Here is a 19,218-nt window from a genome sequence, read left to right as displayed (position 1 = left end):
GAAGGTGGGCGGGGGGGCGGAGGAAGAGAGGGAGGAAAAAAGGTCGAAGGAAGATAAAGGAGTGAAACGAGATGGACCTACAACAAGGAGCGGCCCATTTTGTCTGATGGTGATTCATAGCCGTTAGGCGTGTGCTGCATTATTCAGAGAGGGCACCTGACCTGGACCAACCATAGTCTGACTTTAAATATGGTTGTGCTACTTTCGGATGTCGAGAACCATAATCCTCTCTCTTTCTTTTTTTTTCCTCTCTCTCTCTCTCTCTGTCTCTCTCTCTCTCTATTTATTCATTTATCTATCTTTCTCGTTTTCACAAAAATTCTTATACGAGATTATCGTCCACCTTGTTATCCTATTTCCCGATAAACGAAGAAAATCATTGTCATGAATCCGTTCGAAAGGGAAAACATCGAGATTGTTACGAGGGAAAAATTGTTCAAAAAGCAACCACCGAACGACGTGTTTTACGTTTCCTTGTCTATTCTACGAACTAGAACGAAGAAATTCGAAAAATTCGTATAAGAGATAGCACTATATCTTATCGACTTTATTCCTTTTCGAACTTCTTGAGAAGAAATCTTTCGTGTTTCGTGTTTCGAGTAGAGCCTCCCTCACTCGACGTTGCAATTCGAAGGAACAAATGACACGACTACTACCCCTGCATACGTTATTGATGTATGTATGCAAATACGCGCGCCCGCACGCACACACAGACATGCGAACATATGTTGCGTTCAGGAAATGCCAATGCACGAGAACTGAAAATTTCATTTCATTTTGTATCTATAGATTCGTGAATACGAAGAATAAAAAGAAGGGAAAGGAGAGGGAAAAAAAAGATTGCTTTTCTTTTCGTCGCCGCCGCCGAAAAATACCGTGGGAAATAATATATACATATATATACACACACACACACACACACACACACACATATATATATATATATATATATATATATATAGATTCTTTTGAATGAAATGTAAATCAGAAAGATGAGCGGTGAGAACGCGATGGGACGTAAGAAAGTAAGAAGACAATCTCCTTTTCGATGTCATGTAAATAAGAGAGAAACGAGAAATAAAGAGAGAAAGAGAAAGAAGAGAGAGAGAGAGAGAGAGAGAGAGAGAGAGAGAAAGAAAGGAGAAATTTTCTTTCTATCTCTATCCTATCTCTCTCTCTTTTCCTCTCTCTTTCTTTTTCTTTTTCTCTCCCTTTCTTTCTCTCTCATACGTTGCTAGAAATCGAGTCTCGGCTGCGTCTGACATAAAAATTGCTGTTCTTACCGGAGATTGGAAAGGGAGAAAGAATATACCTGCATATTCCAATTCAGTTTCGTTAAACGTCCAATGGTATGACACGATCTCGTAACAAAGTTCCTTCAAAATAAATCGTTCTTTGCTCCCAAGGAAGTAAGTAAGTACCTTTTCTTTTTCAACGAACGAAGGAAGGAATAGATATCGACGAGGTCGATCAGATTCGGTCCCTAAAAGACGTTCTCTCTCTTTCTCTCTCTTTCTCTTTCTTTCTCTTTTTCTTTCTTTCTATCTATCTATCTATCTATCTATCTATCTATCTTTCTCTTTCTTTCTCTTTCTCTCTCTCTCTCTCTCTCTCACTCTCTCTAACTTTTGTATTTTATTCGACGACTTTTTCTTTTCGGTTCGGTTCGATCCGGTTCGTTTGTTAAGGAAAATTGCTCTAAAGGTCTCTCAACGTTGCCGCGTGCGCTCGAGAAGGTCCTTGAAAGTGAGAATGAAAAAAAAGGAAATGTTGAGAAGGAACAAGGAACTTTAGAGAGAGAGAGAGAGAGAGAGAGAAGAAACTCATCGTCTTTCTTGCGAAATTCTTCGTTGAAGAAGAAATCCTAGAGAAAAAGACTACTGGGGTGTGTCGAAGAGAGGTGATGACAAGAAAAATAAAAGAAAAAAAAGGAAAGGACGGGATAGAGAAAGAGAAAGAAAGAGAGAGAGAGAGAGAGAAGAAGAAGGGAAGGATTCTCGAAGCGTGAAACTGAAGAACAAGGCACTTTCTACCGTCGACGTTCTTTCCTTCGTTTAAAAGAAGCTTATTAACGCTCTCGAAGTCCTCGTTAATCGTACTACAGTCGAGAATGCGATAGAATGGAATTTCGTCCTTTCAAGAAAGAATTGCAACGTCAAAGGATAGGGTACATAGACGAGAAATGCAATCTCTTGAAAAATTTCATTTTTGGAAACGACGATAGAAGCTTTAATCAGGCTTTAGTCAATTTTATAATAAGAATTAACGTGTACATTATTTCTCTCTCTCTCTCTCTCTCTATTTTTATTTTATTTTTTCTTTCGTCACATTCTCTGATTCTACGTAACGTCATGTAACATTAAAGCGACATACTCATATACACCGGTGATGGTATAAAAGTGGTCCATGTCATCTGTGACATTTCGTTTCACACGTTATTGTTAAAATTTTTTAATTATTCGAAAATAATTATTTTCCTTTGGAATAAATATATTTGCTTTTTCTTTTTCAAAAAGAAAAAAGATAAAATCATTTTTAAATCATTCAATTTCAAATATCATAGTATCTTAAAAATCATCTTTATGATCAACCTCTCGTAATCATAATGATCTACATTGCATATCTATTAAATTTTATTTTATTTTATTTTATTTTATTTCCTTCTTATAATCATAAAATTAATTTTGTTATTTCACATTGAAGAAAAATTAATGTTTGTCAAATATAATTAGACAATTTTATTTGATATAAATTATATTATTGTTTATATAATTTTTTCTTTACAACAAATAAAAGTTAAAATTTAAAAATATCAAATGATATATTTAGGGGTGTTGTTTTCAATTCGACGATAAAACGAAAAAATAGATAAGATACTATTTTCGCGTTATTTCGAATAGATTTAAAAAAATATTCGATCGATCCATTGAATGTTCAGATAAGACGATTGTATTCGTGTATTAGGTACGAAAATATCTTGGAAGATTCTTTTCAAGAATCTCGAGAACTTTGGTATCGTTCGCGAGAACGTACAATATCGGAAGATATTCGAAGTGACGGTAAAGAAGACGAAAAAGATAATTGAATTCTTCGAACGCGATCCTTCAGATCGAAAAAGATTTATATTCTTAATCGTAAATGATAGAAATCATTTTCTCAGTTCTTTGTCTTTTTATTTATTATTTATTTCTTTAAGTTATTTACTTTTCTCTTTTTTCTTTTCCTTCTTTTTTTTCTTTTTTCCTTTTTTTTCTGAGAAATATCCACGATCAATTAATTTCAAAAGTAATTATTTTTCTTCAGAGCTATTAAAAAACCGATAGAAGAGAATTTAGTAAGAGCACGTTTCGCAATTCTTCAGAGTTTTCGTGCAAGAATGATCAGGATGAATCATAGTGCTCGTTTCACGGCGAAATCCTGTAGAATTAGTCGGTAAGCGAGAAATCTCGTCCGGCCTGGGCGTTTCCACAACTCTCTCTCTCCTCTCTCTCTCTCTCTGTTTCTCTCTCTCTCTCTCTCTCTCTCTGTTTCTCTCTCTCTCTCTCTCTCTCTTACTTTCGTATTGCCGGTACTGCTGGTGCGCGGGCCTCCTCCTTCCAAAAGATTCGTCTCGAAAGTCCGGACCGCAAAGTGGTACTTTGCCAAGCTCGAAAGGAGTATATTTCATCCCGAAACTTGCCTTGGCGTCTCACCTCCATCCATCCTTTTTCCTCTTCCGTCCCGCTTTCCCTCTCTCTCTCTCTCTCTCTCTCTCTCTCTCTCTCTATCTATCTATCTATCTTTCTCATGAGCCCTAACATACATTCGCGATAAAGTCTCGTCGTACAGTAACGCTTAGAAATTCTTCCTTCTACTTCCTGACAAGTACTACCTATGTCGATCAATTAGAAAAGTTAAATTACTTTGAGAAATAAATTGTTTACTAATCCGCGACTTTATATATACATAGGTATATAGGTAGACGTCGCGTTTATACGTATTTATATATATATATATATGTATATGTATGTATATGTATGTATGTATGTACGATAGAAATACGTATGCGATAAAGGAACGTGGGAGTTCGATCGAATTCCGTCGTACTTTTCGAAAAGGTCCAAGAACTTGATTAAGTCATTAACCTAAACGCCGTGGACCGAACCGAGAGCTCAAGAGATCGTTGATATTCGAGAGAATTCGGGAAATCCTTTATGTGGGAATATGTATATGTATATGTATGTCAATATACATACATAGATATCTATGTAGTATGTATCTACTCCTGAGGGTAACTTTCAACCTGTTACCACAAACGTGGTAACCAAGCATCTTCTTTGTGCTAAGCCTCGAGCTTTGACCGAATCGCAGACAATCCCGCAAGTAGCACTTTCCCTTCCCTCGTTTCCCGATTTTATTCGTGACTTTGAGAATCAGAACACGCGGATTGTAGGTAAGGTTAGTATATATATATATATATATATATTAAGTACATAGGTACTTGTTAGAAGTAAACGTATGTATGTATGGTTAGCCAGTTGCCATCGTTATGCCTGAAGGGTGTCCCTTTGCTACGAGATTTTTTTTATTTTCTATTCATATGTATACAAATATGTATATATATATAAATATATGACGAAAGATATATGCATTAGGGGTAGCGACGTACAAAGAGATATGAATGAAATAGCTCGCTTTTTATCACATTTCTTCTCGTCCGATCTTACATGTATATCAATCCATAAAAAATATGACGATATTACATATGACAGATATTACATTTATTTTTCTTTTTTTTTTCTTTTCTTCTTTTTCTTTTTTCTTCTTCCTTTTTTCTTTTCTTTTTTTTTTTTATCGAATCATTCCTTTTCCTTTTTCCTCTTTTCTCTTTCCTTCTTTTTTTTTTACCCCTTGAATTGCAATAAGTATCGTTGTTTCTATGTGACAAATAAACATACATATTTGTCATACAAATTTAATACACATATTATTTGTATCCTTTGATATCTACGATAATGTAGGTTATAATTTTATAACGAGGAATCTTTTAAGTATTGAAGGATAAGGGATAGGAGTAAATTCGAGAAAGCAGTTAGGGTGGAGCTCTTGCTGGGGACGTTCTGGTTTCGGATAGTTAGCGGGTGGTTTTAAGAGACAAACTTTGTGGAGGCTGCCGGTTAAACGTCGTTATACGAAACTCTCGTAACTTGAATTTCGTACGATATACGTAGCAACTGTTGCGAGAGAGAAAGATAGATAGATAGATAGATAGAGAGAGAGAGAGAGAGAGAGAGAGAGAGAGAGAGAGAGAGAGAGAGATAGATACACAGAGAGATAGGTAGATACACAGAGACATAGACAGAAAGAGAGAGAGATACAGAGAGGAAGAAAAAGAGATAGATAGAGAGAGAAAGAGAGAGAGAGAGAGAGAGAGAGAGAGACAGAGAGAGAAAGAGGTTAAGGTGAATTATCGGTGGTCAAGCTTGTGGGAGCAGCTGTGACATTATTGGGATCGTCGAATCACAAGTTCGAACATACGCAAGCATTCTTACTTGATCATTATCGAAGATTGCTTCAATGGAATTTACCGATCATGGTTACTCCATTTTCTCTTATTGCTTTAGGACGATATTGTATCGTAAAAAAGATATCATAAAGATCGCAATTACTTTGCTCGCTATACAACGAGGACGGTTTTGTGTTAGATTCTGAGAAACAGTAAAAACGAGTTCTTATCTAGGAAGTAATCCAATATCGAGAAACATCTGTTTGTTATGTCGGGTGACCTGAACGAAAAACTTGGAAGGTACAATCGACATTTTACCAGGTCTAATTTTCTGTTCCTTTTCTTCAATCGGATCAATATAATAAACTTATTTAATGAATTATCCGTCTATCTCGAGATAATTAATCTTTATGTCTGTTTTTCTGTGATGGAGAAAAAAAAAAGAACAAAAAAATAATAATAATAATGATAATGATAATAATAATAATAATAATAATAATAATAATAATAATAATAATAATAATAATAACGATTAATATGTATCTCGAGCTTCATACAAAATATATTCTACGATTAGATATAAGTTAAGAGGTTGGATCTTATCCTTGATTTGATCTAAATAATCGGTAATCTTAGTGCGTTGGATATGGTTCGAAGTAATGATGATACCAAGTCCAAACCGCTTTAAGCGTAATGAGAAATGCTCTTGGATAGATACAAGAGGATAAGTCTCCTAGGTTGAACAGCAGCTTCCTAGTTCTTAGTACAAACAAGTTGTTCTACTAACGGAGGATTTGGCCTATAGAGAATAGAAGTCGAAACTGCGTTACCATCTAGGAAATCCCTCGGAGAATATCGTTTACTGTCGGAGACCCGATCATGATCCATGGAAATTAATCTCCATTAAAAACTTTCCAGCATCGATCCTCGTTACCAACCTTGACGTTTCTTAATCATGGAAAAAGCATTGCGTTTAAGGAAGGCTCAATAACAAGTATAAAAGATATCATTAAGAAATAAAATGAAAAGGAAAAAAAAGTAATAATTATCATAGCCGATCGTTCATGTAACTGTGACTTTGCAAAGATAAAATGTTATTACGTATATATACGTAAAATTCTATAAAATGCATTCCATGGGAAAATAAATATAGTAGAAGCATTTTAAAATTAGATCACGAATCATTTGGGAATAGCCGTACAAATGGTTGATTACCTTATTCCACTCGTGAGAATTTCCAAGTAAATGGAGATTCTACATGCAGGATACGATATCAAATCTATCGGATATAACCGATCGAATACGTCTCCGTCTTATAATAATCACTGATTGACGGATTAAGAACTGTATTGGATCTACTTATACAATTTATTCATCTATACGATCTCTCGAACAAATAAAATGAATCTTATTGCATGATAATTTCACGTATATACGATCAAATTCTTATTTGAGATATGTGACATTAGGAAATATTAATAAAGTTAAATAAATGTATTCAAATCGTTTTAATATTCTAATTTGCTTTTTCTTAATATAGGAATGAACGATTGTTTTTATTATTGATATCACGAGTACTTTTTAATTTAACGATCGATAGAAATCAGTTGAAATTGATTGATGAAATTTCGAAATCGTTTAAAGCGGAAGTTATAACTAATCGAAACGAGGCAATACCGCGGGATATTAGCGATAAATCAGGGTAAACGAAAATTACACCGAAGTGGATCAAATATCCGCGAATCTTCCTACGAGTTTTCCACAAATCGGGAGCTCTAGATAGGCGTACGTTTCTCGTCGTACGAGAGGTAGCAACTTTGGTGGATATATAGATTCGGTAAATCGGATGATTTGTAACAGGATATTAGGCTAGTTTCGAGTTTGATTTTGCCGTAGAAATTAGGCCGAGACGATATCATTGACCGCCAAAGCGTTAATCCCGGAAATAAACGTTGATAAAAACTTCGTGAGCCTCGTTCGTTACAACTTTTAACTATGAAACTTTCCTTTTAATTATTTTACCTATTCCGAAGACGTAGTTAGACCTAATTTAAATGGCACCATATATATATATATATATATATATATATATATATACTTACGTATGTATGTATGTTCAAAACGTATTACTCGTACGCGGGTATCTCTGGATCGTTCAAATTCAGATATCTCGAAGTTTTTATACAAAAAAAAAAAAATAAAGAGAGAGAGAGAGAGAGAGAGAGAAAGAGAGAGGAAGAAGAAAAAAAGCTCATAAAAAAGAGATAGAAAGAAGGAAGAACGACGGACTGAGTTTGTTCGATTAATCGAAACTACTTATTGCATGCCGTTAAAGTATAAACGAAGTTATCAAAGTTTTCGAGTCACTTTGTTAATCGGCAAGCGATGAAACAACGAGATAGGCGTCTATGCAATTTCCTTTCCTTTCTCCTTCCTTTTCTTTTTTTCTTTTCCGTTTTTCTTCTCTTTTCTCCTCTTTCTTTTTTCTTTCTTCTTTCCTTGTTTTTTTTTCTTTTTTCTTTTTTTTTTTTTTTTTTTACTCAATCTATCAAAAGTCAGTAGAAACTCGGAGTTTCCTATTTCGTTGGTACTGAAAATGAATATTCATTGAGCTCGAAAGTGATGATAAAGACGAAATAAATTCACGGGTTCTGTCTCCACGGTTAGCTTGTCCTCGTAGCGAACGACGAATTTCGATCGCGAAATCTATTTTCTTTATAATATTCGTTCCGCGATGGAGGAAAGGAACTTTTGCGAGGAAGAAAGATTGAGGAAAATAGTTTGGGAACAGTTTGACTTACCCCTTTTATACCATGGTTCCGCTTTAAGAATACATTCTGTACTTCGTTCTCGTGAGAGAGGGGAGAGGATAGTTTGTGCGAAAGAGGACGGTATGGGAGAGAGGGTTAGAGTTGGAAGGGGGTGGGTGGGAGGGAGGAGAGGGAGGAAAAGCACTGTTACTATACGAACGAAGTAATCGAGAAATATATATTCAAAGTTATTCCAACTGTTTTCTTAGCCAGAGCCCCACCGAGTTGCAGCTGCGCAAGAGTTACGATATCGGTGTCGTGGTTACGCTGACTCTATTGCAGCTTTGGCCTCGTATGCGAAAATTTAGAGGTACCATATCTGCTTCAGGGCAAGGCTAACGAAGGGCCGACTACTCTATATAGGAACGTATTGCTATGTCTATGTGTTTGGTTATGGTGTTTCTGAGTGTACCTACTGTTACCTTGTAATTCCTGTTTTACGTGCATCGCACGAATTCAAGAGTGTTAACAGTGAGATGAGAGAGAGAGAGAGAGATAGATAGATAGATAGATAGATAGTTTAAGAGAAAGAGAAAGAGAGAGAGAGAGAGAAATAGATAGATAGATAGATAGTTAAAGAGAGAGAGAGAGAGAGAGAGAGAGAGAGAAAGAGAAAGAGAAAGAGAGAGAGAGAGAGAGAAAGAGAATCAACAAGACGATTATCGAAATGTTTCTGTAAAGCTGCTATAGAGCCACTGATCATTGATAAACTTAAACACTCCTTCCATTGATCGGACAACAATGATGATCCGAGTAACGTTGTTTAGTTTAGCCCTAACTCGTGCTGGTTAATCGATTCAGAAATGAACTCGAGTTCCTTCCTCGATCAGTGTTTCTCACTCGATCGGGCCGACGGAATAAGCTCTTGGGAACTGGTTTGATCGAACGTTCTAATTCCTATATTTCAAATCTATAAGGATAACCAACTGATAATCCTTTGTCCTTTGTTAGAAGATCGGATCCCTAATTGCGAAGAAGAGCAGATCGTTCGTCTCGTTGAACGAACGCCGACGAACGCCGACGAACGATTGAACGACGGCCTCTTAGTCGAACGCAGCCCATTTCATCCTGAAAGAACAGTTAAACGTAGATTTTTGCGTCAACATGCAGGTGGGTGCGTTCGTTCCGTTCCACTTGCCGCATGCAATTTGGTGCTCGAGCTAAAGGCAAATCGTTAGACGCTCAATCGTTCATTCCACGAGGCAGAAAGAGTGAGAGAAAGATAGTTATGGTTCAATGAAGAAATGGAGAGAGAGAGAGAGATAGATAGATAGATAGATAGAGAGATAGAAAGAGAGGGAGAGAGAGAGAAATTTTCAATGGAGAATAATTATTGCTATTTCCTTTACTAGCTGCATCGTCATGAGGAAGTCGTTACTTGCAAAGATAGCAATAATTATCTCCGTTATTTATGTTAAAGGGATGAGAGAAGATGAGAAGAAAAAGAAGAAGAAGAAGAAAAATGACGATGACGATGATGATGATGATGATGATGATGATGGTGATGATGATGATGATGATGATGATGACGATGATGATGATGATGATGATGATGATGATTATGATGATGATGAAGAGGAAGAGATATTACAAAACAAAAAGAAGATCCGGGAATATTACTTGTCGACTGACAAGTTCGGTGATCGGTTCTTTCTTTCTCTTTTGTTTTATTTTTTTTTCACCGAGTCACTTGATTGATTTTAATTATTGATTAATTTGTAATGAAACGACGATAATAAGAAAAATAGATAGATAGATAGATAGATAGATAGATAGATAGATAGATAGATAGATAGGAATGATAATATGGCAAGATATATAGTGACGGTGATCATGAGAGGAGCGAAGATCATTGCGTGCATGTGCAGTAATCATTGGTGTACCTATATTCAGGCTTGCTTCATATACATATACATACATACATACATACATATATATATATATATACATATATATATATATATATAACTGTGAGCATGTATAGTCACGCGTGAAACTATATAATATATATATACAAGATATGTACAAACTCGTAAATGCCCTCCTAACTAATCACAGGTGAATATATGAGGAAGAACGTCGGCGAATTTAAAACGAAAAAAAAAAAAAGAAATTGATTATAGATAAATATAAAATGATTGAAATTTATACTCGCATGGATTTTCGCCGATTTTCTTCCTTTTCGTGCCACGCGTATTGGATCGAGATAAAGAGAGAGAGAGAGAGAGAGAGAGAGAGAGAGAGAGAGAGAGAGAGAGAGAGAGGGACAGAGATAGAGACAGAGAGAGAGAGATAGAGAGAAAGAGAGAGAGAGAGAGAGGGAGAGAGAGAGAGAAAGATATATATATATATATTACAGGCAGAGAAAGAGTGAGACAGAGGGATAGGGATAAGGAAAATAGAAATAGACAATATTCGAGTCGCAGGGGCACGTGTAGAGCTCGAGAAGAAAAGTTGGTGCAGTGGTGATCGTTCCTTCGCTAAGAAGCTAAGTTTTCGCGTGAGATTTAGCCAATTATATATATATATATATATATATATATATATATATATATAGATAGATAAATATATATATATATTATATTATATTAATATATATATAGACAGAGGTGCGTGTCAGGTGAACGATAGACGGCCGAGCCAATAAGCGAGTCAGAGCCACTGCTCTCTTTTCTATTTTTTTTTTTTTTTTTTTTTCGTTCTTAACTCTTTCTTTTACGTTTCTTTTTATCTTCTCTCTCCCTTTTTTTTCTTTCTTATATTTTGTTTGTTTATCCGTTCTTTTTTTTTTTTTTTTTTTTTTTTTTTTTTTTTATCTATTTATTTTTTTCTTTTTTTTTTTTTAACATTTACGTATGTGTTTCGTCTGTTCTTTCTTTTTTTTTTTTCTTTTTTTCTCTAAAGCTTTTACATTTTTTGTTTTGTTTTGTTTTTTTGATTTTTAATTCGTTTCATTCGAAAGCTTTGGTGGATACTGAGGCTTACCAGGTGGGACTCTGAGCTGGTGAAGGTGACCACGGCGCCGTGAAGTCGCCTCGCGTTTACCGAAGTCGCCGCAGCCTTCTTAAACCCGGTCCAATAGCGTGTGCGTGCGTGCGTGTCAGCCCCAAATTCACGTCACCACGAATGGGCGCACGTGCGAGAAGAGAGTTCGGGGGAGGAGAAAGAGAGATAGAGAGAGATGATAGCAACAATCGGAGAATCGGCTTTTAGAATGATCGTTTTCGCCTAAACCGAGGGTATGCCATTTGGTATGGGTTTGAAAAGGGGCTGTTTTTTTTTCTTTTTCTTTTTTTTTTTTTTTCTTTTCTTTTCTTTTCTTTTCTTTTCTTTTTTCGAAGGTTCCCTCGCGAAGTTTTACTACTTGCTCATGTTTTTTCTTTTTTTTGTTTCTTTCTTTTTCTTTTGTTCTTTTTTTTTTTGCAACTATCAAGGTAAACAGAGAGGAAACGATAGATGGACGATTGGACAAGGTATGTATGTATATATATATATATATTTTTTTTTTGTTGTATATATATGTATATAGGAAAAAGTTACAGCTAATAGTTTGATTCGATCACCGAGACTATTAGAAACGGAAAAAGGAAAAAAAACAATAAATAAATAAATGAATAAATAAATAAATAAATAAATAAATAAATAAATAAATAAATAAATAAATAAAAGAAATATTCTTTCTCGATGAGATCGATCGAACCTGTAAATTGTTTCCTATCGGGAAATATGAGAGGTACATATAATGTAAAATATATCTAATATCGGATCCTGTAAAACAAATTTAATTAGCCAACGCGTCGTGGAATGAAAATGGAATTATATACATGTGGAATTATCTTCGTACGATCGTTTCTTTTTTTCTTTTTTTCTTTTTTTTTCTTTTTTCTTTTTTCTTTTTGATAAAATTTTCAATTGATTTTAACGATTACAGAATCATCATGAGCTTCGTTTAGATTAATATAATCTACATATATGGTCGTGACATGATATGTATGCATGTATGTTGGATATAATTAGATGAGAGATGGGTGTTTATACGTATAATAAATGTATGTTTGTATGTATACGATCGAAATGAAGAAGTTTCGGTTTGACGATCGAATCGAGTCGTAAAGTACAAATAACGTACAAGTAACACGTTATTAACACGTTGAATGCCGCGCATATAGATCATACTCTGTACGATCGTGAAATGTCGTAAAATAGAAAAAAAAACAAAACAAAAAAAAAATAATAAAAACTAAAAAGAATGAAAAAAAAAGAAAAAATAAAAAATAAAAAATGAACAATAGATTCTTTCCAACGTCAAACGTGTATCTTGAGATCACGTTCAACCGTTTTTTAGTCTTTTTTTTTTTTTTAATTAAAAAAAAATATACCTTCATCCATCGAAATATCAATAACATCAAAAATACGGTAATAATATGATGATAATAATAGTTACATTTATTACGATTGTATGGCGTATAAATGCAATAATAATTATTGTTCATATTACACCATTTTCTGTCCAGTAATTATCTTTTTTTTTCTTTTCTTTTGTCTCTTTTTTTTTCTTTTTTTTTTTTTTCTTTTTTTGTATAAATTTTAACTCATTAAGTTTTTAAACGTTTTCAAGAGTTTTCTAACGTGGATCGTGCGATCAGAACGGAATGTTACAATGAAAAAAATAATCCGTCATTCAACGTGTTAAAACGAATTAAATATCCTCGCAATATTGCTTGACAATATATCTGACATCCCGTTTCGCATGAAAGGACAAGTTTCAAGAGGAACAAAGTTATCAATGATTTTCCTCTACGTCTTGCGTTTATCCTCGATATTTTCTTCGTGTGAAATTTACGTTCAGTTTTAATTTTAACCCCTTCGTAAAATGATAGAAAAGTTTGAAGCCACTCCAGGCCGGAGATTAAAATCAATAAACTATGATAAAGAGAAGAACAGATAGAGAGATAGATAAATAGATATATATATATATATATATATATATATATATATATATATATATAGAGAGAGAGAGAGAGAGAGAGAGAGAGAGAGAGGAGTGTGGCAGAAAGAAAAAGGCAAATAGAGAGACAAAGAGAAAGAGTGGGAGGGGTGGATAAAAGAATGGCATAAAATAACGCGATATCGTGAAAATCTTTTATTGATCGTTTTATACGTTACGAGCGATGGCCGATGAACGAACGATCTCAGAAAAATTTAATTTTCTCTCGTGTGTACGTACGAATGATGTTCCCCGATCGTTTCGATTTTCGATATGGTGATTATAAGTGAACACGAAATAAAATTTAAATATAAAGAGTATCAATGTTCCGCTTACGTATCGATTTTATCACTTTTTTCTTCGTTCTTTTTTCTTCTCCTTTACTTTCTTCTTTACTTCCTTCTTTTCATTTTATCTCTTGCAAGGATCGACAAATCGAAAAAGATAACGATCGAGTACTCGCGATAATAGGAGCGAGACAGAAAGAAAAACAAAATGTCAGAGATAGACAGATAGATAGATAGATAGATAGATAGATAAATAGATAGATAGATAGATAGATAGATAGAAAGCACGAGATATCTCGAGTATCTTCTAAGAGGTTTCAATTGCTCGAAACTTTCTCTTGTATGCCTTGTAATATTGTGTCGTGAGAGCCCACATTAATAAGAGAGGTTTCGTCAATGTGGTTGTACAACAGTGTGATGCAACCCTTATTGCGAAACTTGTCTCATCAAGGGATTTTGTTTCTCAAACGGTGTCGCGAATCGATATCAAAGAGGGTTAGAGGATGTAATGGTGAGAAGGGGGTGGGGGGATAGGGAGTACGAAGAGAGTGGAAGTGGGAAGGGATAGGGGGATGGTAGAAGGTGGTTGAGAAAGGAAATAAAAATTCAATGGGGAAGTAAAAGTGAGAACTCGATCGAAAATTAAAACGAGATCCTTCAAACTTTATGTTAATTTCCTAACGTCACGTTCGAAACCGTGGACGCATTTCAATCGACCACCCCCTATCCTCAACCTCAAACCCCCAACCATCCCATCCTCCACCTCTTCCCATCTCGGCCCACATTCAACCCACCTATCCATCTAACCCATTTATCCTTTCTATCCCAAGATCGATCAACATCTATTTCTAATGAAAATAATTATGATTGTCAATTGGTATTCATTGATAACGATGAAATTCATTTTTCGATTTATATATCGAATTTCGACAAGGAAATTATATTATTCAGGATCTCTAAAATGATGGTTTTGGTAGAGGGAAAGAATGGTATTGAAATTTCCATAAAAATGTTTGTCCTATCTAATATCTCTCTCTCTCCCCTCATTTTTTTTCTTTTTTTTTTGTTTTTCCTCTTATTTCCTGCGTCAAAACTCTATTTCTCCGTTTCAGCAATTATTTTCTATACAGTACAAAAATTTATGGTATGCTTATTTATATTTATGATATGTATTTTGAATATAGATACCTACTAACTTATTTTTTTAATTTTGCACGAATCCGTTCGTTTTGATCATTTAAATATAATATACATATGTCTTAAATCGACACGAAACGAAACGATCTATTGTTCCACGTTGAAAGGGAGTAATAAAAGGAAGAAAAAATAAAAAGGAGAATAATTGAATTGAATGTGAGCGCAAACAATACAATAGATGCGTTACGTTCTACATACATGTATCTGTTCACATATATATATATATATATATTATAAATATATATATATGTGTGTGTGTGTACATAAATATACACAATATATGAGCATTTATGTATTTACGTGTGTATGTACATAACGTAAGTATGCATGCATGCATTCAGGTATGAATGTATTATATTTATATATATATATATATATATATATATATATATATATATGCATACATGCGTACGTATAGTAGAAGCGTACAGTTTTCACCCCACGGACTCGTTCGTTACGTAACAGCTGTGAGCTAATAATGAATATGAAATACTCGCTTTCCGAGTCCGGTACTTCCGGTTTTTGAATTACGCGTCCCATTATTGCATTACGTCTAAAAATAGTTGCATTCGTTGCTAACGAAGATACCACGGATAACTTCGATTCGATAAACAAAAGAAAATGAAATAGTGCAGAAAAAGAAAACAAAGAGAAAAAGAGAGGAAGAGAGAGAGAGAGAGAGAGAAAGAGAGAGAGAGAGAACGAGAGTAAGAGAAAGAAATATTAATTTCAATTTTCTCTCTCTCTCTCTCTCTCTCTCTCTCTCTCTTTTTTTGAAGCACGAAACAAATAATTTCGTTGAAAAATATTTTGCATGAAAAACTATATCTTCCCAAGCCAGAATGTTATCGTAGTCTTATGCTTCTCACTTTAAAATCACGACCTTCGAAATTTCGTCGTCGGTACTTCTATATGTCGATCCACCTTTTAATTAACGCTTTACCTTCTTGAATTCACGCTGGTACTTCTTTAATTAACCGGCCTACCTTTCTCTCCCTCTCTCTTTCTCTCTCTCTCTCTCTCTCTCCAGTGTTTCCCAAGAGTTAATTGCCCAAATTAACAACGGGAATTTAATTGACCGGTCTTTAGCTTCTCTTCTATATTCCATTCTTCTTGTTCTTCTTCTCTTTCTCTCTCTCTCTCTCTCTCTCTCTCTCACACACACACACACACACACATACACATATACACACGCACACTCTTTCCCTATAGACTCACTTAATTTTCCAGTCTCCTGATACTCGAATGCCTTTCTTTCTTTTTTCCCTTCTTTTTCTTTTATTCTTTATTTTTTTTTTTCTGGGTGGAGGAGTTTCTTCTCCCTCTCTCTCTCTCTCTCTCTCTCTCTCTCTTTCTCTCTCTCTTTCACACGCTTTTTTTTCTTATTTTTTTCCTTTTAATTCACGCCTAACAACGTATAATTATCATCTATCGTTAGTAATGTTCGCTTCAAGTATGATGACGATCGATCTCGGTAAAACTCATGAGAGTTGGTAAACTTTTGGGAAAATTCGCGAAAGCTCATGCGGTTCACGTTGGAAAATGGTTGAGTTCGCGAACTAGGAAATTCGTAATTGGTTATTACATTCTCCCTTATTTCTTTTCTCTCTCTCTCTCTCTCTCTCTCTCTCTCTCTCTCTCTCTATTCCTATATGCGTGTAAGAGAATAGTTTCCCGTTCGAGTTTACTCTCCTGTAACGTTGAGTATTTGTACGATTATATCTACCGACTTCTGACTTCGATCCGAATAATTCAACGAGAAACGTTTCTCTAAAATTTAAATCATTCGAGTGAATCCTTTGTGAGGTAGGTTTGCGAGAAGCGTTCACGTGTACAGCTTTACAGATTCCGGGCCAGTCTTTGACTAATTGGATTAACGGATATTCCGGTGTTTTGCTTATTAATCCTCCATTCTCTAGGTGCCATTGTTGAGAGACGAAAGATATATGTCTAATCTGAGATTCTTGAAAATCTATAGAAATACATAACTATATATATATATATATATTATATATATATATATATATATATATATATATATATATATAAGATATATACATATTTATGCAAAATTTATATTATAACATAACATTAAATTAATTAACAATTTTATTTAAAAATTAAAAATATCATTATTCATTTATTCGTATTATTATTATTCCCGGTGAATAGTTGTACACCATGATAATTAAATACCATAAGTAAAATGTTAAATAAACAATGTGTTATATTAACTTATTCGTAACGAAGAGAACGAACGAAAATATAAAAATTCCTGAGATTCCAAGTGGATACTATGGTGTGTATGCGTGTGTACGCTATGTCATCTTCATATTTCTGAACATTTTCAACTCGTAGATAATTTTGAAGGAAATGTTTCTCATCGTTTCTCATTTGTAAATGCACTGCTCGCGGCCGGTATCACGCTTTTCCAATTAAATCACAGATGACCGTCTCCTACGTTTGCGAAAACGTTCGCTCGCTAAAATTATATCCCTGAGAGGAAGAAAAACATAGATAGCGACAAAAAGAGAGAAAGAAACAGAGAGAGAGAGAGAGAGAGAGAGAAAGAGAAAGAGAGAGTCTCGTAATCGAGCAAAACTAATTACCACTCGACTCCAAATCGTTTAATGTCGCATCCAATATTATTATGTTTAACGAGGCAGTTCTAAAAGTGCATATTACTCTCTAATATTCTCTAAAGTTCTTTCGTAAGATTATTATAAATGTGGTTATTCTGTAATTTTAAAATGCGATCGTCGATGAGAAATTAGATCGAACGAGAAAAGACTTTTAATAATTTCATGAACGAAAAAAGTGGTCAACATTTTTTTCTTTCTCTCTCTCTCTCTCTCTCTCTCTCTATTTTTCTACCTTCCTTTTCTTTTTTAAACTTAGTCCGATAAGAAGGTTTATCGGTAATTAGAGACTTTGTTGAAGATCCAATCAAGAACATGGCCATTCTTTTAATGGATGCACTATATATATATATATATATATATATATATATATATATATATACAGAAAGAGAGAGAAAGAAAGAGAGAGATAATAGAAAGAGATTCAGGTCCAAGCATATCGCGTTTTAATTATCGGTAACTATCGTGACAAAAAAGAGATGGGAAATAGAAGAGAAGAAAAGCTCTGTCTTTTGCATTCAAGGACGGAAAAAAAGTGCAGAATGGTTAAGAAAAAAAAAGAAAACGAGAAAGAGAGAAAGAGAGAGAGAGATAGAGAGAGAGAGAGAGAGAGAGAAAGTACTTTTCAGAGATGGATGGAGTTCAGAAATTTGTAGGATGCTTGCCGGTGCAGTGTTCGATACCTTCTTTTCTAAGTTCATCAATTTACGTTAATAGTCTACCCACTCTTTATATATTTTTCTTTTTTTATTTCTTCCCTTTCTTCCTTCCTTCCTTCCTTCCTTCTTTCCTTCCTTACTTTCTTTCTTTCTTTCTTTCTTTCCTTTTTTTTCCCTTCTTTCTTTCTATCTATCTATCTTTCTATCTATCGTTCTCTATCTTTCTTAAATGTAATCGAACTCTGCACTCGATCCGAGAGAATAACAAAGCGATAATTACGAACGTTGCTCGAATTCACTTATTTTCACAAGAGGTTTCACGTTCGAATAAAAATACCGCCTGAACGATCGGAAAAGTAAGAAGAGCAAAAAAGAGAGAAATAGAAGGGAAGGGGGACCGAAGGCAATGAGGCAGATGTGAGGGAGGTCATTTGGAAGAAGAAGAAATTTCGAGGAAGTACGAAAGAAAAAAGAAAAAAAAAAAAGAAAGAAAGAAAGAAAGAAAGAAAGAAACGAGAAAAAGAAAAAATGTAAAAAAGAATAAAATAGAGAAAAAATAAAAAAAGAAAAATACTCTCCTTTAAACGATCGTCTCGAAAACTTTCTATCTCGATGACTAGCTATCCCTGTCATGAAGTTACTCCGAGGTCACGGGCATAGTTAAAAGGAAAATTACGCGACAGTTCATCTCTTTCTTCGTCTTATGAACGTTCCTTCTCGTATCTCGTCTTCCACTACGTTGACGAAGAGAAGGAGCCAAGGAAGAGGTCTTTTCGAAAATGTTCCGTGATAGACGGCCGAATCAACTCGAGAGAATAAGAGAGAGAGAAAGAGACAGAGAGAGAGAGAGAGAGAGAGAGAGAGAATGACAGAGGGAGAAAAAGAGAAAGAAATAGAGTAGGACGAACTTTAACATCCTCGTCACGTAGTTGCAAAACGTCGCGCCTCGTTTCGTTCGTGAATTACGTCCGCTTCTCTTCCGCCATTTATATCGATTTTTCTCCTTTCTCTTTTCCTTTTTTTTTTCTTTTTTTTTTCCTTCATTGTTATTCCCTTTTCCCCTCTTTTACCATCTCTCCCAATCTCTCTTTTCTCTTTATTGTTTTTTCATCGCACTATATCATTCTACTTTTCCTTTCTACTTATTGCCTGTA

At 34.6% G+C, this 19,218-nt stretch overlaps 1 protein-coding gene across 11 annotated transcripts in view; it reads right to left on the bottom strand.

Annotated features, from left to right (window-relative positions):
* Positions 1-19,218, bottom strand: part of Nrx-1 (neurexin 1) — a 261,548-nt gene that overhangs the window by 93,938 nt on the left and 148,392 nt on the right. For 8 of the 11 annotated variants that reach the window (XR_014982659.1, XR_014982660.1, XM_035876972.2 and 5 more), the window contains one exon: positions 11,281-11,358. The exons of 2 other annotated variants lie outside the window; for them this stretch is intronic. Coding sequence is in view for 7 of the 9 variants with exons in the window: in XM_035876972.2 (XP_035732865.2) it covers positions 11,281-11,358 (78 nt within the window). In the remaining 2 variants the exon portion in view is untranslated. The remainder of the gene's footprint in view (positions 1-11,280; positions 11,359-19,218) is intronic. One more of the 11 variants, XM_035876974.2, reaches the window with a different exon arrangement.

This window comes from Vespa mandarinia, chromosome 10, assembly GCF_050613455.1.
Source record: "Vespa mandarinia isolate Hongniang chromosome 10, ASM5061345v1, whole genome shotgun sequence".
NCBI classification, from domain to species: domain Eukaryota; kingdom Metazoa; phylum Arthropoda; class Insecta; order Hymenoptera; family Vespidae; genus Vespa; species Vespa mandarinia.
The sequence above is the reverse complement of the archived record's forward strand: the minus strand, read 5'-3'. Positions and strand labels throughout refer to the sequence as shown.